This window comes from Eleutherodactylus coqui, chromosome 4 (assembly GCF_035609145.1).
Source record: "Eleutherodactylus coqui strain aEleCoq1 chromosome 4, aEleCoq1.hap1, whole genome shotgun sequence".
Taxonomy (NCBI): Eukaryota; Metazoa; Chordata; class Amphibia; order Anura; family Eleutherodactylidae; genus Eleutherodactylus; species Eleutherodactylus coqui.
This window is the reverse complement of record NC_089840.1, coordinates 136978890-137003537: the sequence shown is the minus strand read 5'-3', so window position 1 is coordinate 137003537 and position 24648 is coordinate 136978890. Positions and strand designations below refer to the sequence as shown.

The 24648-nt window shown below is 47.1% G+C and overlaps 1 protein-coding gene across 1 annotated transcript in view; it reads right to left on the bottom strand.

Moving 5' to 3' along the window:
* MFSD4A (major facilitator superfamily domain containing 4A) overlaps positions 1 to 24153 on the bottom strand; it is a 79949-nt gene extending 55796 nt beyond the window's left edge. Inside the window, exon 1 of the mRNA XM_066600172.1 lies at positions 23580 to 24153. Coding sequence (XP_066456269.1) covers positions 23580 to 23809 — 230 coding nt within the window. The 5' untranslated portion in view covers positions 23810 to 24153. The remainder of the gene's footprint in view (positions 1 to 23579) is intronic.
* Positions 24154 to 24648: the final 495 nt, after the last annotated feature.

Genomic DNA, 24648 nt, shown 5'->3' with positions numbered 1-24648 from the left:
ACCTTGACGACAGGGTGAGGTCTATGTATGCTTTGAGGGGCCCTTGGGGACCCACTTGAAAAAGGAGGTTAGGGAAAAGATATGGAGGGATGAATATGTGGAAATATTCTCCCTTCTCCCCTTGGAAAAATTTAATCTGGATAAGGGGAAGAGAACAGAGTATAAGAAACAGGAGGAAGAAAAGCAGAGGTGGCATCTCATTCCACAGACGTTCACAAAGTGGCTCAAAGTGTTTGTCCTCCCGGCAAGCGTGATTGGGGATAAAGCACCGGAAAATTGTTCTGGGCTTTTCTACTATCTAGACTCGATAGGCGAGGCCTATCGGTTATACGGGAGGCAGACCTGGCTGCACTATGATGAGCAGTTCAGGCAGCGCGCCCATTGATCAGATGGTATTCAAGGATCTTGGCTTCTTGTTGAGGGTAATTGCCCCTGTGCGATTCGGACAGCCTTTTCACGGAGGTGCCAGGCCATCAGGCTCAGTCACCCATTCAGCAGCAGGGGGCCAACGGGGACAGGCAGGGGGAATATACCTGGCTTTTGTTGGCAATTCAACAAGAGCCAATGTAAGTTCGGAGTGACATGCAAGTTTGAGCATGCCTGCTCTCATTGTAGTGAGGAGGGGGGGGGCATGGAGTGAAGTGATAATTAGGTGGATGGGCATTAGGCGGAGTGTTGGAGGAAATTGACAGGGGGGGTAATTTGGATAGAGTGTCAAACAGGTTAGTCAGTCATGCAGGGGGCAATGAGTTAGGGAAGAGACCATTCAGGGACATCCGGTATGACATCCTTAGGTTGTTAGGGTCATACCCAGGGGTAGTCATAGTCTGGTTGGAAATAGTCCCTAGGAAGGTGTGGAGGGGGCCTGCATTCGGTAAAGGGTGTGACTAAAGCACAGATCAAGTTAAACAGGGAGGTGTCGCAATTTGTGGGGCGGAAGGGGGGAGTTGCGGTCAGTCACATCGATTTGGAGGCTTGTACAGGGAATTATTGGAGGTGGGATGGCGTTCACTTGAACAAGATAGGTACGGATCTGTGGTTGGAAGGAGTGCAGGAGGGGATTGAGCGAGCTTTGCTGTTGTGGCGGGCAGTGCAGGCTTGAGGGGGTCAAGCCATGCTGGCTGTGGTGGGGAGGGGTCCTTGGAGTCAGCATAAAAGGATAGTGGGGGGGAGGCAAGGGCTGGATAGCTACCTTCCCCTTAATTGCTTAGTAGGTGGACTGCCACCTCTTGGCTTTGCAGGGCGGTGCCTGCAAAGATGGTGGGAGTGGTTAGCCAGGTTATCGCTAGCCAGCCTCGGGGTCAGGAGGTCGGTGACTAGAGGCTAGTTGGTGAGTGGTGTCTGAGTCAGTTACTATGCGATGGGTGACTGGTACAATTATTTCCAGTTTTTTGGTGAGGCGACAGTAGTTTCGGGGCTCCAAGGATCTCTTTCCAGGTTTTCTACCGGGTAACAATGTTACTATGTTTTAAGGTTATGTTTGTTAATAAATATGGTTGCTGTGGCCAAAATTTAATCCAAAGAATGGAATCTGTGGTTATTTAGGTAAAGTGGGGGTTTGAGGGAGAGGGAGGGTCACAGTAGACACGACACTGTGATACCTGGGTTATGTCAAAAATAGACTATTTCTGTTGTAAAGTATTAAAAGATCAGTAGACTAGTGTTATATATATTTTTTTATTTAGTAGTGGCAATGTGCATTCCAGCTTCTATGCTCAGCCCACTAATTTCATGGACCTCTATCATGCTGTATGTTTGGGCCAGTAGACCTGCGGTTAGGCTGGGATATTTGTCTGTAAAATGTGCCCTTATAATGCTTATCTGAAACTGGCCATACAGAGGAGAACTATAGTTACCGATTCTGGTACTGTATTCATTTACTGAGGTTAGTTCTGGTGCAGTATTGGTTGGGTGCTTGGTTCTGGGACTGTATTATTGTTATGGCTTGTTTCTGTTGCGTGACCATGGTTTGGCTGGGTAACACTAGCTTTGGCTGGTGTTTCACCCTGTGGCCTCATTCACACCAACATGAGTTTTGCGCGCCTAATGCATGCTTCTAAAAGAACCAATGGGTTGCTATAGAAGCGTTCATTTCTGCTCAGCCATTAAATGACAGCTGAGCACTGCCTCTTATTAGCTGAGCACTGTGACCAATCAGAGGCAGCACTTTCTGGAGGCAGGGATTTTCAATCCCAGCTACCAGAATGTAGAAGACGACTGCCAGGGACGGGGAGAAGAGCCGGACAGCACTTCTAGGTGAGTTTTTTTTTTTCTACAGCTAGGAATGATTTTCAGGGAAGGGCTTAGATTTCAGGCCCTTCCGCAAAGAACAATCGCTGTAGGGGTTGCTTTCATCCCATCACTTTCAATGGGACAGCAGCGCCTATGACAGCTATGGCAGGGGATACTTTTGTCCCCACTGCAGTGCCCTCATCATTGAACACTGTGACAGTACTGTCACAGTGTTCAGTGATGAGGGGACTGCAGAGGAGCAGTTGCTCCAGTGAACGAGCAAAGTTTCATGCGCAAACTTTGCCCTTTCACGCATTTCCCGCATAAGCGAGGAGCGCATTTTTTTTCGTGCTCATAGACGCGCAAAAAACGTGCTCGTCTGAATGAACCCATGCGTTTTTAATAGCTTCCTTCACATTTGCAATGTTTTCTCTTAGGTGATGTTGCGTGAGAAAAAAAAACGGAATTCTCCATCTTTCTGCGTCTTGCTTTTTTTAATCTGCTTCCCTATGGAGCCTCCATTTTACTGCATTGTAAAGCATTTTCGTGCGATGCCTTTTTAACATTAGAAAGTCCTATTGACTTTTGTGCTAAAAAAATAAAAATAAAATAAAAAAATAGTGCTCAAAAAACGCAAACAGCATTGATGTTTTTGCAAGAAAAAAAACAGGGCTAACACTCCAAAAATCGCAGGAACAAAGATGATTTTATTGCGTTTTTGCACAGGAGCGTTAGTCATTCAAGTACAATGGAAATCCTTCCAGCCACTTACCTCCAGTCACAGTAAAGGTTCATTCACACAAGAAGCAGCAATTTGCGCCCAATATTCTCGGATGTGACTCACATAGACTAGCACACAAAAACCCCGTCTGTGTGCAGGACACCGCACATCTGCCATTCTTATGAGAGACTCGCACAAAAATAGAACGATTTTTCCTACTACTTGCAGCATCTCGGCGAGTGAAAAGTCTCCCATGTAAGTACACCTATTGCAAATATTCGGTTGTATTTTTGTATGGGTTTTGTGCATCTTGCACCGCTCAAAGTTTGATCAGCTCCTGTTCTACACACCCAATAGTCACATGGTGACTTTTAGTTCTGCTAAAAACCAAACAACTCCGACAGGTGAATGACTTCTCGCTCAATGTCCTGTGGCGGCTGCATGTACATGGGACGATTAACACCCAAATTCACTATTTCTAGCGAGAATTTGGGAATTACTTTCCCAGTGTACTTTTAGTCTGAAAGTGACACTAGTTTCACTTTAATAATAGTGCAAAACATTTCATGTTGTTCTTACATGAATTTCATATCTTTACCCTTTCTCCGTCCTTCCAAACCGCCTGAGCCTTGTTATCTGGCTGATTGTGTGCTATAATCAGCTTGTAGAGGGCGAGCTTGAGCGGGAGCGCCTGCAAGCATGAACTACACCGCCGTACAGCCTGGCAAGAACAAATGCTGATGGATGTTTCTGCATGCTGATCGGCACTCGTTCCGCTAATCATTCAGGCGCATAAGAGGACATTCCTGAAGGCTTTACAGTAGTTTCTGGCATAACAAAGTCAAACATTTTTGCAACTTTTTGTCCTCTACTCTACTTCCCAAAAGGGCCATAGTTTGTCAGGAGGGGGGCGTGGGCGCCCTGGATGGCACATTCATGTGTAATTACACCAGAAACTGGCATAAATCATACCAGAAATATATGGAAGATTGGATTTGGCTGTATTCACACGTGGTGTTTTTTATGCAGTTTTGTTTGCATTACCCCAATTCAACAGTCTTTAATATATTTACATTACCATTTTTGCCTCTATGTCTCACAAATGTCTTGATTTTCTTTTTGTCGCTTGCGCCCATTTCCTACACATAAGAACCATTTTTTTTTACTTGACGTGAACAGACTGTACTTTATGTTACCTTCATATCGGTACCAAAGTTTTTACAGCACAGACAGTTCCATGAAATAGATCCGTGCAAAGCCGCGTTATTCTGCTAGTCTAAAATATACATTGCTGTATTTTACTGCTCTAGGCTCTTGCTCAACTACCAATACAAATTCTTGTTGCAATACCTTTCATTTAGATAATGCTATAGGCAACTGCTCAAATAGCAACGGCCAAACCCCTCTACTGTTTGTTATGACAGGCCAGAAATCTACCACAGGGTACCTTTTTATCTCTTTCCTGGGTAAGAAGGCAGCCTATAGATCAGTGGTAACCTCTGCTCAGACAAATGGCCCATTTAGACGGGACGAATGTTGGGCAAACGATGCCCGACGCTCGTCCCCGCATACACTCGCTCCCGTGCTGCTGCACGAGAGCTAGTATCGCTGACATAAACGATGTACGATGAACTGAATGATGATTGTTCAGTGTAAATAGCAGTTGATCAGTACTGGACAGCCACTATGTTAAGTCAATAAAGAGGGGCGGGGGAGACCGAGGAGAGAAATATCCTCCAGCCTCCCTGCTATGAGCCAGCGATACTAGCTCCTGTGTAGCAGCACAAGAGTGAGCATGTACGGGTGTAGTGGCCCAGTACATGCTTTTCTGACCCCTCCATAATGTTATGTATGTCCTATGTAGATGCTCTGTGCAAAACGGTCTTGTAATTCTGTTATGCGTATTGCACAGCTCCAGCAAATGAGAGGTTAATGTCTGCAAAATGTGAGCTGACTGTGAATCTAACAATTTATGTCCTGTCATGCGGTATGAGAGTGGCTATACATGTAAGTGATTGAGAGCGGGAAAGGAGTTCCATCTTGGCTTCCATCTTGAGTCCCATCACGTAGGGTAAAGCACAGAGGCACATGGGGGCACCTTCAGCCCCCGTGTGTTGAAGATTGAAGAAGAGAAGAAGTTTCCCGGAGTGCTTGTTTCTGTGAGGAGGATGGAGTGAGCCCCCAAGAGATTGAGAGTGAGCAATGAGTGAGTGAGTAAGACTTTTGCAAGGCCCAGGGCAGAGGTACTCTTTCTTTTCTTACTTGTTCGTGCCCAAGCGTCCTTAAGTCTGGGACAGCTGGGTGGAGGTACGCGTCTACAATTGTCACACACACAGGCGTCGTGAAGTCTGGGATCGCTGTGTGGAGGTACTCATCTTCAAGTCTGTCTGTATATATATCCATAACTCTACCTGCACATGGAATACTGTCTATTTTTGCCTTGTATTTGTGGAGTTGTTACCCAGTAAAGTTATTCCAGGCCCTGACTGTTCCCAGGGACCTAAGTTACTCTATTCCAGTCTGTGGCTCATTTATTTCCCTGCCGATGTTTATGCTGGAACAGTGGCGTCACCCGTGACAACCACAATTCCTGTTCTCCAGTCTATTGGGCATACATATGCCGGGGCTGTCCGGAAGAGGCCCAGCGCTATTCTGGCCTTGGCTACGTGCATCCCTCCACGAGGGAGCGTGGTAAGTGCCGCCGTGACAAGCCAGCATCTTGCCCTCCCAGCTCCTCAGTGTATGCCATGTGTCCAGTGTCACCCTACGGGTCGAGTGTCGGGCATCGTTTGCCTGACATTCGTCCCATCTAAATGGGCCTTGAATCTCCAGTACGGATGTAGTGGCCCAAAACATCTATTTCTGCCCCCTCCATAAATGTCATACGTCATGTTTTCAATGTGGATGCACTGTGCAAAGTGTCTTGTCTGATGTTAGGTGTATTGCACAGCTGCAGCATCTGAGAGGTTAATGTCGAAAGTGGATGGGATATGTCTGGAAAAGTATCAATTTATGTCCTGTCATGGGGTATGTTAGACCCTATAAACGTGGGTGTATCAGAGCGAGAAGGGGTCTTTCATCATCTTCTACGGTTGAGTGTGGAGTGGAGGGCTGGCCACATGGGGGTACCTTCAACCCTCATGTGGTGAAGAGATGAAAGAAGAGGAGATGTATCCTGAGGCCTGCTATTCCAGGTACCACCTCAAAGGAGCGACTGAAGTGAAGAGCCCACCGTGCAGTGCGGCTTGCAAATAATGATTGAGTGTCTGTGGAGTGATCCTACCGCCATCCTCCTCTGGAGTGTTCCAGATAACTTAGCCTGTAGGACCAGTGTCATGCTGTGTCTACTCCCTGACCTCACATTCTTTGTCTTTCCTGCACTGGCGTGTGTAACGTTGTACTCTGACAAGCTTCCTTTAAAGTTTTCCAGTCACTGCCTGTTCCCAGTGACTGAGGTATTCAAGTTTCAACTGTGTGTGGACTCTCTTCATTTATCTACCAGGTACAAGCTACGGTGAGAAGGAACGGTGCCGTCACGCAATGCAAATCTACAATCCACTATACATATACAGGTAATCACTGTCCCAGAGTTGCCTGGAAGAGGCCTAGCAGTACCTTGGCCGAGGTTACATGCATCCCTCCGGGGAGGAGTCTGGTAGAGCCACCATGACAAGTGCCAACTCTACCCCACCAGCTCCTCAGTGTGGGACTTGTGTCTAGGTGGCCGCTGGGACGCTGCACGGCCAACAGATTTAGGCTGAGCAGGGGTTATGACTGATCTATATCAGGGTGGGACATGTTGGGCTCAGGAAGGAAGTGCCACATATAGCTTCTTAAGGTGACCACATTTTCCCCAGGGTCAAAGCGGGACAGAGGGGTCTGATCAGGGGCGGGGCTTATCAAGACAGCTGATTTTAACCCTGGCATTATAAAAAGTAAAGGGCCAGTTCAAAAAAAAAAAAAAAGAACAGCAAATTCTGTAGCATTTCTGCTTCCAAAAAAACACTCAAAATCTGTACCATTGGTGTGGATTTTGACTGGAAATCTGCCGCGTATGCACAGTTGATCTCATACTATGCGGTGCTCCCCCTCACCTCCTCCATAGGCTTCCTGCTGTCAGTGCTCCCCGACTTCCAGTTCCCAGTGGCCTGTAGCCGTCTCATCTGACCAGCAACACTGCACCTAATCAGGCTACTGAGAACCAAAAGCCGGGAAGCGCCAGCAGCAGGAAGCCTTTGGAGGAGGTGAAGGGGAGCGCTGCGGATACGCAGAAAAGCTACAGAATTTGCAGCAGAAATGCTGTGGACATTCTTCAGCATTTCAGCCTTGTGTAAACATACCTTAGATCAGCTTGAGGTATACTGCCATGTGCAGAGCGGCCTCAGCAGTAAGAGTGTCCCCTACTTTGGCCAATAATAGTCACCCCCCCGCAGTGGCCTCAGTTGTAATAGTGTCCCCTATTTCGACCCCGGTAGTGATAGACTCCTCTATGTCATCCCTAGTAACAATAGTGGCCCCCACAGTGCCCCCAGTATGAATAGTGGCCCCCACAGTGCCCCCAGTAAGAATAGTGGCCCCCACAGTGCCCCCAGTAAGAATAGTGGCCCCCACAGTGCCCCCAGTAAGAATAGTGGCCCCCACAGTGCCCCCAGTAAGAATAGTGGCCCCCACAGTGCCCCCAGTAAGAATAGTGGCCCCCACAGTGCCCCCAGTAAGAATAGTGGCCCCCACAGTGCCCCCAGTAAGAATAGTGGCCCCCACAGTGCCCCCAGTAAGAATAGTGGCCCCCACAGTGCCCCCAGTAAGAATAGTGGCCCCCACAGTGCCCCCAGTAAGAATAGTGGCCCCCACAGTGCCCCCAGTAAGAATAGTGGCCCCCACAGTGCCCCCAGTAAGAATAGTGGCCCCCACAGTGCCCCCAGTAAGAATAGTGGCCCCCACAGTGCCCCCAGTAAGAATAGTGGCCCCCACAGTGCCCCCAGTAAGAATAGTGGCCCCCACAGTGCCCCCAGTAAGAATAGTGGCCCCCACAGTGCCCCCAGTAAGAATAGTGGCCCCCACAGTGCCCCCAGTAAGAATAGTGGCCCCCACAGTTGCCTCAGGGGTAATACTAAGCCACCACGCTGTGCAAAGAACCTAGTGAAAGTAACTCAGCCAGTCAGTGTGGAAAGGAGGCCTTCTGGGCCCCCCTGGCTTAGGGGCTCGGTTGCAATTGCGACCACTGCGACTCCTGTATGCCACTGTTCATATTTGGTGGTCCTGTCCAGTGGTTAGATCTTTCTGAAGCATGATTTTCAACCTGATACATATTTGTAACACGACTTTATGTGGCCTCGGACCTGGCTCTGGCACTCTGTTTTCTAAATTCAAGCAAGATACCTCTCTACTACTCTGTTATAATGTCTGCCAAGTGTGGTTGTTAGGATTATGGGAATCGTCAAACATTGAAGATAGTCAGAAACACCTTCCCTTGTTGAAGTCACTAGCTCCATTAACAGCATGTATGACTTGGAAGAGATTTATGTAGAAATCCCACCAAAACTAACTTGTTTCCCCCCTGAGTGGTTTGGACAAAATACACTGTTGCCAACACTTTAAAGGACACTAAAAATAAAAAAGCGTGCTCATATGAAAAATGGATGTCATGCCCGCGCTGGGTTCAAGGGGTACGGGAGTCTGTGGAGAGCAGATGTTCTGATAGAATATAACACACATTGCCTAAAATATCTTTGTCTTCATTATACTTAGCTTATTTGACTAACAATTTATAGACTATATATCTTGTTAATTCCTCATTTATCAAGTTGATGGACTTTTACAGCGATATGCATCCATTTTCAATAAGTGTTAGATATAGGGTTACCCCTGGGGGCGCCAGGGTCTGCTTGGTGCGGGATGCTCGTCCTGGTACTGCGGGGGCCCGGGCTGGCGGCTCTGTCCGGGGTTTCCCCACTCTGGTGGTTGGTCGCAGCGGCGCGTCCCCGTCTGCTGGTCGGCCGTGCGGCGCTTGGGCCGGTGCGTGCCGCCAGGAGGAGGCAGTTTTATGATTCCCTCCGGTTGTCATGTGACTTCGCCCCTCTGGGCGGGGAATTCTGCATATATACCTTGCTGGCCCAGACTCTGGTTGCCAGTGTTTGGTTTTGACTTGTCTGCCTAAACCCGCATTATTGACCTGACTGTGTTCGACTTCAGCCTTTCATTTGACTCTGCCTCTGTTTTGTTCTCCTGTACTTTGCACGTATCTTTGGTTTGACCCTGCTTGTTTCACGTCTACTCTCTGGTCTGCTCGGTTGTTGCCTCCAGTCAGCTACCTGGTGCTCACCTGCTGGTCTCCTTGTCCCTCCTTCTTTGGGGTCCCTGTCACTAGTGCAGTGCAGGGACCATCGCCCAGTTGTCGCCCTGGAGCCTAGTCCAAGGGGGGCAAATAGGTAAGGACACGGGAGAGGGCTGGCTAAGGGATTCCCTGTCCATCTGCCCCTGCCAGTCCTAACAATAAGCCTCTGAAAGTTGCCTCTGGTACTTGCTTTTACTGCATTCCAAATCTTTCAAACTCCCTGATATTTGAAGACTTATATTTTTATGTTCAATATTTCATTAAAGAAACATTTAAGAAAAATAAATAAATGTAAAAAAATTATGCAATTGAGCAAATCATTTATGGCTCTCTGGAAGTTTCTGTATCTTGGAAAGGTTGCCTGTAGAGATGAGCGAGCACCAAAATGCTCGGGTGCTCGTTACTCGAGACAAACTTTTCGCGATGCTCGGGGGTTCGTTTGGAACCCCATTGAAGTCAATGGGCGACCCGAGCATTTTTGTATATCGCCGATGCGCGCTAAGGTTTTCATTTGTGAAAATCTGGGCAATTCAAGAAAGTGATGGGAACGACAGCAACGGATAGGGCAGGCGAGGGGCTACATGTTGGGCTGCATCTCAAGTTCACAGGTCCTACTATTAAGCCACAATAGCGGCAAGAGTGGGCCCCCCACCCCCTCCCAACAACTTTTACTTCTGAAAAGCTCTCATTAGCAATGCATACCTTAGCTAAGCACCACACTACCTCCAACAAAGCACAATCACTGCCTGCATGACACTCCGCTGCCACTTCTCCTGGGTTACATTCTGCCCAAACCCCCCCCCACGACCCAGTGTCCACAGCGCACACCAAACTGTCCCTGCCCAGCCTTCAGCTGCCCTCATGCCACGCCACCCTCATGTCTATTTATAAGTGCGTCTGCCAGAGGAAAAGCAGGCACACACTGCAGAGGGTTGGCACGGCTAGGCAGCGACCCTCTTTAAAAGGGGTGGGGCGATTGTCCACAATGCTGTACAGAAGCAATGAGAAATGCAATCCTGTGCCACCTCCATCTGGAGCTGCACACGTGCGCATAGCAATGGGGAACCTATGTGCCACACACTATTCATTCTGTCAAGGTGTCTGCATGCCCCAGTCAGACCGCGGTTTTTTATAAATAGTCACAGGCAGGTACAACTCCGCAATGGGAATTCCGTGTGCACCCACAGCATGGGTGGCTCCCTGGAACCCACCGGCGGTAGATAAATATATCCCATTGCATTGCCCATCACAGCTGAGGTAATAAATTCATGTTTAATGCAGGTGGGCTTCGGCCCACACTGCATGCCCCAGTCAGACTGGGGTTCTTTAGAAGTGGACACATGTAGTTACAACTCCGTGTGGACCGACAGCATGGGTGGGTGCCAGGAAGCCACCGGCGGTACATAAATATATCCCATTGCAGTGCCCAACACAGCTGATGTAACATCAGCTTTAATGCAGGTGGGCAAAAAATTTATTGGATTACACTGTAGGCGAGGGCCCCCAAAAATTGGTGTACCAACAGTACTAATGTACCTCAGAAAAATTGCCCATGCCCAACCAAGAGGGCAAGTGAAACCCATTAATCGCTTTGGTTAATGTGGCTTAATTGGTAACTAGGCCTGGAGGCAGCCCAGTAAAAATAAAAATTGGTTGAGGTGAAAGTTTCAACGCTTTAATGAGCATTGAAACGTATAAAAATTGTTTACAAAAATTATATGACTGAGCCTTGTGGGCCTAAGAAAAATTGCCCGTTCGGCGTGATTACGTCAGCTTTCAGGAGGAGGAGCAGGAGGAGGAGGATGAATATTATACACAGATTGATGAAGCTAAAAGGTCCACGTTTTTGATGGTGATAGAGAACAATGCTTCCATCCGCGGGTGCAGCCTACGTATTGTTTAGGTATCGCTGCTGTCCGCTGGTGGAGAAGAGAAGTCTGCGGAAATCCAGGCTTTGTTCATCTTGATGAGTGTAAGCCTGTCGGCACTGTCGGTTGACAGGTGGGTACGCTTATCCGTGATGATTCCCCCAGCCACACTAAACACACTCTCTGACAAGACGCTAGCCGCAGGACAAGCAAGCACCTCCAGGGCATACAGCGCGAGTTCAGGCCACGTGTCCAGCTTCGACACCCAGTAGTTGTAGGGGGCAGAGGCGTCACCGAGGATGGTCGTGCGATCGGCTACTTACTCCCTCACCATCCTTTTACAGTGCTCCCGCTAACTCAGCCTTGACTGGGGAGCGGTGACACAGTCTTGCTGGGGAGCCATAAAGCTGTCAAAGGCCTTAGAGAGTGTTCCCCTGCCTGCGCTGTACATGCTGCCTGATCTCTGCGCCTCCCCTGTTACCTGGGCCGCAGAAATGCACCTTCTGCCACTAGCGCTGTCGGATGGGAAGTTTACCATCAGTTTGTCCACCAGCGCCCTGTGGTATAGCATCATTCTCGAACCCCTTTCCTCTTCGGGAATGAGAGTGGAAAGGCTCTCCTTATACCGTGGGTCGAGCAGTGTGTACACCCAGTAATCCGTAGTGGCCAGAATGCGTGTAACGCGAGGGTCACGAGAAAGGCATCCTAACATGAAGTCAGCCATGTGTGCCAGGGTACCTGTACGCAATACATGGCTGTCCTCACTCGGAAGATCACTTTCAGGATCCTCCTCCTCCTCCGCTGGCCATACACGCTGAAAGGATGACAGGCAAGCTGCATCTGTACCCTCAGCAGTGGGCCAAGCTGTCTCTTCCCCCTCCTCCTCATGCTCCTCCTCCTCTGGCCATACACGCTGAAAGGATGACAGGCAAGCAGCATCTGTCCCCTCAGCAGTGGGCCAAGCTGTCTCTTCCCCCTCCTCCTCATGCTCCTCCCCCTCCTCCTCAACACTCTGAGATATAGACATGAGGTTGCTCTGACTATCCAGCGACATACTGTCTTCCCCCGCCTCCGTTTCTGATTCCAAAGCGTCTGCCTTTATGCTTTGCAGGGAACTTCTCAAGAGGCATAGCAGAGGAATGGTGACGCTAATGATTGCAGCATCCCCGCTCACCATCTGGGTAGACTCCTCAAAGTTTCCAAGGACCTGGCAGATGTCTGCCAACCAGGCCCACTCTTCTGTAAAGAATTGAGGAGACTGACTCCCACTACGCTGCCCATGTTGGAGTTGGTATTCCACAGTAGCTCTACGCTGCTCATAGAGCCTGGCCAACATGTGGAGCGTAGAGTTCCACTGTGTGGGCACGTCGCACAGCAATCGGTGCAGTGGCAGATGAAACCGATGTTGCAGTGTCCGCAGGGTGGCAGCGTGCCTGTGGGACTTGCGGAAATGTGCGCAGAGCTGGCGCACCTTTCCGAGCAGGTATGACAAGTGTGGGTAGCTTTTCAGAAAGCGCTGAACCACCAAATTAAAGACATGGGCCAGGCATGGCACGTGCGTGAGGCTGCCGAGCTGCAGAGCCGCCACCAGGTTACGGCCGTTGTCACACACGACCATGCCCGGTTGGAGGCTCAGCGGCGCAAGCCAGCGGTCGGTCTGCTCTGTCAGACCCTGCAGCAGTTCGTGTGCCGTCTGACTCTTCTCTCCTAAGCTGAGTAGTTTCAGCACGGCCTGCTGACGCTTGCCCACCGCTGTGCTGCCACGCCGCGTGACACTGACTGCTGGCGACGTGCTGCTGCTGACACATCTTGATTGCGAGACAGAGGTTGCGTAGGAGGAGGAGGGTGCTTTAGTGGAGGAAGCATACACCGCCGCAGATACCACCACCGACCTGGGGCACGCAATTCGGGGGGTGGGTAGGACGTGAGCGGTCCCAGGCTCTGACTCTGTCCCAGCCTCCACTAAATTCACTCAATGTGCCGTCAGGGAGATATAGTGGCCCTGCCCGCCTGTGCTTGTCCACGTGTCGGTTGTTAAGTGGACCTTGGCAGTAACCGCGTTGGTGAGGGCACGTACAATGTTGCGGGAGACGTGGTCGTGCAGGCCACGGGAAAAGTAGTGGCGACTGGGAACCGAGTAGTGCGGGGCTGCCGCCGCCATCATGCTTTTGAAAGCCTCCGTTTCCACAAGCCTATACAGCAGCATCTCCAGGCTGATCAATTTGGCAATGTGCACGTTTAACGCTTGAGCGTGCGGGTGCGTGGCGGCGTACTTGCGCTCGCGCTCAAACAGTGGCGCTAGCGACGTCTTGACGCTGCGCTGAGAGACATTGCTGGATGGGGCCGAGGACAGCGGAGGTGAGGGTGTGGGTGCAGGCCAGGAGACGGTAGTGCCTGTGCCCTGAGAGGGGGGTTGGATGTCAGTGGCAGGTTGGGACACAGGGGGAGAGGCAGTGGTGCAAACCGGAGGCGGTGAACGGCCTTCGTCCCACCTTGTGGGGTGCTTGGCCATCATATGCCTGCGCATGCTGGTGGCGGTGCCTCCCCAGCTGATCTTGGCGCGACAAAGGTTGCACACCACTGTTCGTCGGTCGTCAGGCGTCTCTGTGAAAAACTGCCATACTGTAGAGCACCTTGACCTCTGCAGGGTGGCATGGCGCGAGGGGGCGCTTTGGGAAACAGTTGGTGGATTATTCGGTCTGGCCCTGCCTCTACCCCTGGCCACCGCACTGGCTCGGCCTGTGCCCACACCCTGACTTGGGCCTCCGCGTCCTCGCCCGCGTCCTCTAGGCCTACCCCTATCCCTCAGCATGCTGTATTACCAGTAATGCAGAAACAGAACGCTGTAATTAAATGTGCCACTTATTGGCCTGTGGTTGGAGGCTGACTTCGCTTACGGAACGCCAGGAAATAATTTGGCGCAAGCCTGCTGTAACACTTAGCTGGCTGCGTATGATTTTGTAGAACTACTACACCCAGCACACACAGACCCAGAACACTGAGCACAGTGACAGGCAGGCCAAATAGATTTTTTGCCCTATATTTTTTAGAAAAGGCCCACTGCCTATATTCAATCAATAATATGTCTTCTGTCCCTGCCTCCACACTTCTGTCCCTGGAGTATTACTGCAGGGCGCAATGCTCTGCACGGCCAATATACCAAAAAAAAAAAAATGTGCAACACTGCAAAAAGCAGCCTCCACAGTACTGCACACGGTTAGATGTGGCCCTAAGAAGGACCGTTGGGGTTCTTGAAGCCTACAATAACTCCTAACACTCTCCCTATAGCAGCTCCAACACGATAGCACTTTCCCTCAGCTATGTCAGAACGCATCTGTGGCGAGCCGCGGGAGGGGCCGATTTTTATACTCAGGTGACACCTGATCTCGCCAGCCACTCACTGCAGGGGGGTGGTATAGGGCTTGAACGTCACAGGGGGAAGTTGTAATGCCTTCCCTGTCTTTCAATTGGCCAGAAAAGCGCGCTAACATCTCAGAGATGAAAGTGAAAGTAATCCGAACATCGCGTGGTACTCGTTACGAGTACGAGCATCTCGAACACGCTAATACTCGAACGAGTATCAAGCTCGGACGAGTACGTTCGCTCATCTCTAGTTGCCTGTTCTAGAGTTCCACATGAATTAGCAAATATATATATAGATAGATATAGATATAGATATAGATAGATATATAGATATATATATATATATATATATATATATATAGATATAGATATATATATATATATATATATATATATATATATATATATATAGGATTTTCTGGATTGCATAAATAGCCGATACACTGCAAAAATCTTTGCAGAACTTCAATAATAATTACCTGCATTTAAGCCCCATTTACATGCAACTATTATCGGTCAAAATTTGTTCAAATGATGGCATGCAAAAACTTCCTTCTTCCACTCTTCGGCTGAATGATGATTTTTACTTGAGCATAAAATCCATTGATAGCAGGGACCGCACGCTGTGTTCACTGGAGTATCTGATTACATTGCATTCAGCTGAAAGCCCACGGCAGCCCGTGCGAAGAAATGCTGGGATTTGCAAACAGCTGCTGGAGGCTCATTTATATGCACATGAAGCTGATAAAGTGCCAGTGGGCAATAGTGCCCATTAGTACTTTATGCAAAATGATCGCTAGAACTGTCAATCTTTCAATCGTTTGAAAGATTGTCTTTGCGTTTAAATGAGCCTTAAAGGGGTTGTCTCGTGAAATCAAGTGGGGTTCAGCACTTCTGTATGGCCATATTAATGCACTTTGTAATATACATCGTGCATTAATTATGAGCCATACAGAAGTTATTCACTTACCTGCTCCGTTGCTAGCGTCCCCGTCGCCATGGATCCGTCTAAATTCGCTGTCTTCTGGCGTTTTTAGACGCACTTGCGCAGTCCGGTCTTCACCCTGGTGAATGGGGCCGCTCGTGCCGGAGAGCTGGTCCTCGTAGCTCCGCCCCGTCACGTGTGCCGATTCCAGCCAATCAGGAGGCTGGAATCGGCAATGGACCGCACAGAGCCCACGGTGCACCATGGGAGAAGACCCGCGGTGCATCGTGGGTGAAGATCCCGGCGGCCATCTTGGTAAAGGAAGAAAGAATTCGCCGCAGCGCAAGGATTCGGGTAAGTAATAAATTTTTTTTTTTTTTTTAACCCATCCCTTGGGTTTGTCTCGCGCCGAACGGGGGGCCTATTGAATTTTTAAAAAAACCCGTTTCGGCGTGAGACAACCCCTTTAAGATGGTCTAAAGAAATGGACCTTCATAAAGAAAGGAGAAGTATATGTAGAATATTAAGTGAAGCTTCTCTTTAACTGTCTGAGAATATAAAAGTTGCTCTCTCTGTATCATTTAGCAAGACACTTGACTTGCGTACACTTAAGGCTCATTTACACAAAGACAATTTTCACGTGCAAATGGGGCTTTAGTCCAGCAAGCTCCCTTTTCCGCTTGTAGTGTGTTCTAATATACACAAGGAGATCATTTCTAAGGAAATTCAATGTAGCCTTCCAGAATGAAAAAAAAAAAAAATGGAGATACTTCTTGAGACGTGAGAAGAAATCATTTAATTACTTCTAGCTATAACATCCTGGAGCCTCCCCCTAAGCAAATATACATAGCGACAGGTGTGGTAGAATACCCGTTCTTTAACATAAACTATGACGCATCCAAGAGCAAATTATACACTTGAATGCATCTGGATGAGACTCTTCACAGACGTGACATTTTCCTTCAGGGGAAACAGGAATTGGATAGATTGGATTTTGATATGTACAAGTCTGCAGCTTTTCCAAGATAAGCAGTGTCTAATGTTTGACTTGCTCATGAAAGCATAGAAAAACTGTTTGACATGCAATTGCAAGAAAAAAGTAAGTGAACCCTTTGGAATGACGTGGATTTCTGCATTGATTGATAACAATCAGACCGCATTTTACTAAAGTCTCAATTATAGACAAATACAATCTAACTAATTTAATACTACATAAACCTTTGTATCATTCATATCTTCAATTGAGCATATTGAGTAAAAATCCACAGTATAGGGAGAAAAAGTAAGTGAACCTCGGCGTTAATCACTTTTCCAACAGCTGATTGGCAAAAGGTGTTGCAAGATTGGACATGTGGGTTTTACAGGTGCTTTGTCCATTAAATAAAAGCCTAGTTACTGGTCTTCTGAAGAAAGATTGGTTCGTTTGAACCTTGACTCGATGCAAATGGCTTTCAGAAGACCCAAGAAGCCATGTTAGGGCTCTTTTACACGTGTGTGACGATTTTCAGTCGGAATGCCATCGGGGCATTCTGCTAAACTGCGGCTTTGCTAAACTGCCTCCTCCTTTCCACCCCCTCGCTGGGTGCCAGCAATGAGAGGGGTGGGACGGGACGCGAGCTTAGCAACTAGCTCCTGCCCTGTCCCCTCCCATTGCAAACAGTTGGCAAGGGGCAGAGAGGAGGAGGGAACTGGGGTGGGAGTTCAGCAGTAACACTGTTAAACTCCCTCCCACCTCCCTTCTCCAGCAGCTACCAGAGGCTCCCATAGTAGTCTATGGGAGCCGCCGTCATATTCCAGCCGGGAAGATAGTTCAGGAAGTATCTTTCCTACCCGGTAAAAATGTGCACCGTATGCGCTATCTTGGCTGGCCGGGCGCTTTTACGCCACGGGAATATGCCGATCTAAACTGATGCATTGTAAACCAATGCATCAGATGAGCAGCATATATTATCTGTCCGTGAAAGCGCAGCTGATATACACTCGTGTGAATAAAGCCTTATAGATGTATGTAGCTAGAAAAGGCAAGTAAATTGTCTAACCATTAATTGATGTACACCCAGGTCATTGCTAAAGACCTGGGTGTACATCAATTAATGGTTAGACAAATTATCTACAAATGGAGCAAGCTGAGGTCTCCCAAGGAACAGTGAAGCTATTAAGATTACTCCAAGAGCAGAATGGGTAATCCTTAAAGAGGTGAGAAAGAACACAAGGGTAACAACAAAAGTCCTACGGTAAACTCTGCATAATGCATTGATCATGTGCAAAAATAATGAACCGCTGTTCATTATTAGAAAAACAGAACAAGAATGGCGATCATGGTAAGACACCACAAAGCTGCTGCTGTTCAAAGGAAACGTGTCATGGCACGTTGTCACTGCTCACCCCGCTCCTGGGGTTGCTGTTGGACACTGCTGTCACATGCTGCTGCTCGCACCCAGCCTTTGCCTATAGGGCTTATGTATGCTCATGCCCTCTTTCTTAAGGGCCAGTGTACACTCCCTAAGGCCGCATGCACACGCCAGAGCCGGATTCTGCATGTGGAATCCCGCAGCAGAATCTGTCCCTGGCAGCAGTGGCATCCGCGCATACCTGCTTTCTTGAATCTTCATCTGTACTGCGAATGGTCTGCATGGCTCACCGTCGCACATGCGCAGTACAGATTCTCCTGTCAATTGCGGAAGGGCCACAGATTGGATGGCTTCCATTGACAAATCCATGCTAATACAGTAAATACATCAGCATGCTCAGAGAAATAAATCCAGCAGCCATTTGGATTGTTCCACAATTTCATGAACAGGGAACTCTTCCGTACCCTAGGTCTTCTGTTTTTTTTTTTTCTTTCTTTCTTTGCTCTGTATTTCTTTTTCTATCTACTTCTTCTTGCTATTAATTCCTCTCTTTACTATATTCCTCTACACAAGCAAACTCTTGTTTTCCTCTTTTGCTACTGTTACGCAAACTATTTATTTCCTGCTAGATTACTACATAAACTGGTTCTTTTTTCCTTCTCTCTTGTCTATATAAACTATATCTTTCATGCTTTCTTTCAGCGAGCTCAAAGCAAATACTCTCTTGTACTCACACCTCTGCATTCTCACAGCACTGTATCTTTCTCTAATTTTGGTCTTTGCTTCTGCTCTCTACACTTACTTTTTTCGGTCTCTCTGTCAACTTCCACTTCTTTAGTTCTCAATCAATTCTCTTAACCGATCCGTGAGGAGGGGAAATCCTCCAATCACAGAAAGCTATTCTCCCTGTTAGCTGACTAGCCAATAGGCTACAGTGCGAGTTACCAGACAGAATATGCAAGAAGAACAAACATTTAACATTCTTAAAGTAGTACACACATATTTCAGTAAAACAAGTGCATTACCTAAAGCGATACATTTTAGGGCAGTAGTCCATGACCTCAAGTTGCAGAGATGTTGGGTGATACAACAAGACAATAACCGGAAGAAACTAAATCATCTAAAAAATGGTTGAAAAAGATTTGCGTTTTGGAATAGACATGTCAGAGTCCTGACCTTAACACTATCGAAGTGATGTGTGCATGACCTGAAGCGGGCTGTGCTTATAAGGCATCCCAGAAATATTGATGAACTCAACACATTTGCAAGTGTGCAAATTTGTTGTTCAAATCTTATTTGCAGCTACAGGAAATATTAAATTCAGAAGTTCACTTTTTTTATCCTGTACAGTACATGTTTACTGTGCCAAATTAGAGACATGAATGATACAACTGTTTATGTGCTATTAGTTATGTTTAATTGTTTGCCTATAATTGCGATTGAGATAATAATCAGACCACATATCATTAGTAATGAATGCAGAAATCCAGCCAATTCCAAAGTGCTCTCTTAGGCCTCTTTCACGCGAGCGTCATTTTTACGCAAGGTAGGCGCATCAAAAAATTGCGTCTATTAGAACCAATGGTTTCCTGTGGGCTCCTTAGGATGAACGATTTTTTGGCGCGGAATAAAAAAAAAAAAAAAAAAAAAAAGATAGAACAAGGGCGTGTTATTTCAACACCCGATTTTCTTTTGCGACAAAAAGATAGGTTTTGTCCAATCTTTTGACAGCACAACACAGGAGGCTCTATAGACTCCTGTGGGGGTCTATGGCAGCCGTCCGAAAAAGGGAAGGGCTAGAAGTTTAACACCGGCTAGCGCTGCTACATACTGACAGGTGAGGCATTTAAAGTGATTTAGGTAGTTCTGTCAGCTGAGGAATATTGAAAAATCACGAATAGCCATGCGATTTTGACCTCTGTTAGATGTGATTTTTTAGTGCAGCTACCGGAGCGCTAAAATGACTCGTGTAAAGGAGGGCCTTAGGCAAACTTCACACAGGTGAGCACAATATCATTTCGGATGTGATGTGTTTTTATATCAAAACTGCCTTGCATCACTCTGGGGAAGTAGTAATTCTCTGCTGCAGCTGTCAACTGTGGGGGAGGATCACAGAGTTTCTCCCATTGTTTTTTCATTAAAAACAATGGGCGATGCGAGGGCACGGCCAAAGGTTTGTGTGGTGCGATGTGATGCGGGGGAGAAGAAAAAATAAAAAAAAAATAAAAAAAATAAAAAAATCGCTCACGTATGATCCCATTAAAAAGAATGTTTTTCATATTTATGCGAGATTTGTGCATTTCGCAATGCACAAATCCCGTGTGAAAATATCCTGCCTTGAAGGGCAGCTTCATACGACCGCATGCGTTTTGTACAGTCGCCCTTACGCACTGTAAAATTGCCATGATCGAGTCTCGATCTTTAGCCGTGCATTTTCTGCTGTTCACACAGCCGGCTGCAGCGTATCAGCAAAAAAACAAAACAAAACACGCTGCAGAGCGGAAATCCTGACTGGCAGAAATCCTCAGAATGATTGCAAATGCTTAAACAGAGCCAGTGTCTTCTTTTCCGAGCACCAGATGCAACTAAACTCCCTTCCCCTCCCTTTTTTTCCATCTCCCATAAAAGTCTATGGGAGCTTCCAGCATATGTTAGGTCTTGCCTGAACTTTTCCTATCTTTTCACACGCCGCATAAAATCCGAGACCGAAAATAGTCACTGATGTACTATTTTTGCCTGTGCAATTTTTTTTTTTTAGACAGCCAAAATAGAACACATTGCAATCCAAAGCTTCAGATGGCCGCGATTTTTGCCCGGTTTTTGGACACAGCTAAATAGCTGCCTATATACGGTCATGTGAATAAGCCCTAAGACTAGTGCTACATGGAAACCTGTGTCGCCCTACATGTAGATCGCATTGTGGCGTGTGACGTCACATCTAATGACTCTCAGTGGGGTTGTGCTGCAGCCTGTGACTTAATGTGATTATGTCATGACAGTTGCAGAAAATCTAAATAAATCAGTTGAATTTTGGTTGCAAGTGGCTTCTCCATCATACTTATCAGTGTAAGGCCTCCTTCCCACGAACGGATTTCCGCCGCGTAATTCGCGGCGAAAATCCGCTGCGTTGCCCGCAGCTATTAGGTTCTATTGAACCTAATAGCACAATGCTCACGATGCGTAATTCCAGCGCGGAATTACGCACCGCGATTTCTCCCGTCCTCACCCGCAGCATGCTCTATTTTCTGCGGGTGAGGACGGGCTGTACGCACTGACGGCTTCCATTGCAGTCAATGGAAGCCGTCCGTTCACGCTATCTCCCGCTGTAACCAGCGGGAGATAGCGTGAAAAAACGCTTTCCCGCCCACCGCCGCGCGTCATCTGACGCCAAATGACGCGGCCGGCCGCGTCACGTGACACGGCCGGCCGCGTCACGTGACACGCTCGGTGACGCGGCGGTGACGGGCGGTGACGCGGCGGTGGTGGGCGGGGAAGCGATTTCACGCTATCTCCCGCAGGTAAGTATAGGGGCTCTGGGGGGCGCCGTGACGGGCTTCACTGCGTAATATTACGCGGCGGACCCCGTCACGCTCGTGGGAAGGAGGCCTAAGACCCCATTCACACTGAAACATGATCGATCAAACGACAGTTTGAGTGACAATTTTGAGCGATCATCTTTGCATAGTCTATAGTAGCTAACTAGCTACTAAAGAGCTATACAGGTAGAGCGAGACACCACTGCTATCACTTGGCGAACAATACAGCTGTTTTACTTAAGAAAACAGCTGCATTGTTCTCTGGTGCTTACAGCTCGCTTCCCGGCGTGAACTACCAGCAGGACACAGGCTATAAAAAAATCTTATCAGCACTGCCGACTGTGATAACAGCCTCCACCTCTGATAAGACTTCATAGCTTAATTCTAGAAAACTAGAATGAGTCGTGCACGAAAACTGCACGATGGCCATGCATTTAAATACAATGGTTATCAAAAGATGGCTTTGAGCAAATTTTGAGCAAGAATTGTTATCTAAATGGGCTTTTAGCTGCATGTGACTGCAACTTACCTGCAACCTGTCTGCAATTTGGCCATTTACCAGCGAACTTCCAGTGCTGAAACATTTGTGCGACAACAAGTTGCAGACAACTTGCACGTTTTTTTGTTGCATGACTTTCCAGAGAATTGATGTCACATGACATATGTCTCCGTGTAGCCCAAGACCTGATAAGCAGATACATTTCTCCATAGGCCTTACATTTGTAAGAAAGTGCGTAATATACTTCATGCTGTAAGAGCACATGTAACTTTTGAAATTGATCCTCGCCAAATCTGCACCCGATTTTCTACAGCATGTGAACACACCCCAAGGCTGAGGTCACTTCTTTTGTCACTTTGTAAGCGGCCAAAAAATTTAAAAAAAAATATGTTAGTTGTACCTCTATAGAGAAATATGAAAAGCCCTATAAATATTGTATTTACTTTGCTGGCTTTTATTTATTTCAATGGGATAGTTCACATGAGGTGACTTTGCGTATGCACTTCACACGCGCAAAAAATATGGACATATTAAACTTAATTGCCCATTGAAGTCAATGGCAGCATGCTTGCGTGTATTTTCATGTGCGCCAATATGCAGAGCACACACACACACACACAAAAACACAACACCTATAGCGCAAATGCACATGTAAATACTCTCTTGCCTATGTAAAGTTAGCCTAAGGCCACTTTCACTCAAATGTATTTGCACCGAGTGTTACGCATGCAAAATTTGGGTGCACAATACGCAGTGAAAGGAACCCATTGATTTCCATATGTTCGGTCACGTGTTTTTTATTTCTTATTTTGGTGTGGATTAGACACCAATTAGCCCATATTAAACCTAATTGGCTATTGAAATCAATGGGAGCATGCCTGTGTGTTTGCAGCCTCTGATTGCCTGTAATTATCACATGACTTCTGGTGATGGTGGCTGTCACAACAAACGCAGGGACCCGAGTGGGACTGCGGCAATAGAAAAAAACAAAACACTACAGCTTACAATCTGTAGTCGGTAATATTTCACATACAGACTGACCACTGCAGCCAATCAGAGTGCACTGCTGAGACCTGTGTTTAGCTGAAGTGGTCAGCTAGTATATGCAATGCCACTAACTGCAGCTTACAAACAGCTGGCAGGGAGAACGGGAAATGCAGCGTTGGAGCGGCAGGGTCTGGAGCCCCTGAGGTCAGGGTCTTTTATTATTTTTCAGGTTTGACTGCTGTTTACAAAAAAAAAAAAAAAAAAAGTTACCTTAGAAAAGGTCTTTAATAACGTCTTGGTAGACCCATATACATATGGTACATATCAGTGTCCAGAGATGTGAATATTCATTACTATTTACCAACAGGTTTTTCTTTTTTACATTTGCCTCAATATATGTTTTTTAATATATTGGATTAATATTAAATGATGCTTTTATTGCTGATCTGTCATCATACTACACTGCAGTATATTACAAGGACAGGTCTGCTGCATGAGAGGAGGCCTTCTGCCATCTCACTCTGCCTCCCCTTGCCAATCTCATCAGTGACTGGCAGAACCAACGAGGAAACGGGGCAGTACAAATCGCACAGAAGTTTTTTGTGCCACATAATAGCGCAACAGGCAAAGTTCCCAAAGTGAAATAATATAGTTCTTTACACATTTTTCAGGGGATAGATATGAAATAGATATTTCTGAACATTTGCCCTCAAGACTACAACTACAAATCAAAGCACTTGGCACACTCTTACAAGGTACTCACGACTTTTTGAAGGTTCCTCCTACAGTGCTTCCAACAAGGAGGCAGAACTGTTGCGAAAAGAAGACCCAAGTAATATCCTGCAGGCTGCTGTGTGTCTGGCATCTTAGATCCAGCAGTGTGGGCCCCAAAAACGCAATGCACAGTCCAAAGCTGAAGAATACGCTCCAGTAAGTGATAGTGGGCTGCAGGTTCCTCCTGAAGAGGGTGAGAAGGTTCTCATCCCACCACATCCTCACTCTCCCAGATCCCCTAGGACAGGGAATTGTTCCAGTCTCAGAAGGTGAAGGCAGGTCTGGTGATATGTCCTACTGGAGTCATTAGACTTTGGTAGTATCTTGGAGGTGAGGAGACCAGGCAGGTAGTTGGAGTCTTTCTTTCCCTTCTCTCCTACTTAGTAAACGTCACTGATCTCCAGATATCTCTCAGTTGTGTAAACTCTACTTGTTCTTCCTTCTCAGACTGCACCTGCTCCTTATTATCCTACCTGCACTCACTGTCTCAGCTCTGCTGCGCTGGATGTGTCTTGTTACCTCTCTCTCCTCCCGTTATTTGCTACAGGGTTAATTCCTTAACTTCTTGAGTTAGGAGCAGCTACTTATAAGAGGTGTGAGAAAGGAAAAGGAGGTGCCCAGAGCCTGCCATGGGAGGGGGCACAGACCAGAATGTCTAGAAGTAAACCCACAGTTATCCCTCTGTATCTTTACATCTTTGCCTCTTCCTTTCATAAGTACTTGCTGTTTTGTCGTTTTCTTCAGCCTGACATAAATTATGCTAATAAGTCACATGAAGAATTAATGCTTTGTCACAACTTGTTACATTTCCACTTCAACAGTTTCATTATATTTATTTATTTTTAAGGTTCAGTACCGCAATGCTTGTTAGATACACTGTGGGCTATACCATTATACACAGTTCAATCGCAGTTTTGAGGACGATCAGAGGACAAATCGATCGCTGCTATATCGTTAATTTTTTTTTAAGGTGAATGTCAATGGGACTTTCTAATGTTAAAAACGCATCGCAAGTTTGTGCTTTGCGATTTTTGTGCGATGCATTTTTATTTTTTTAA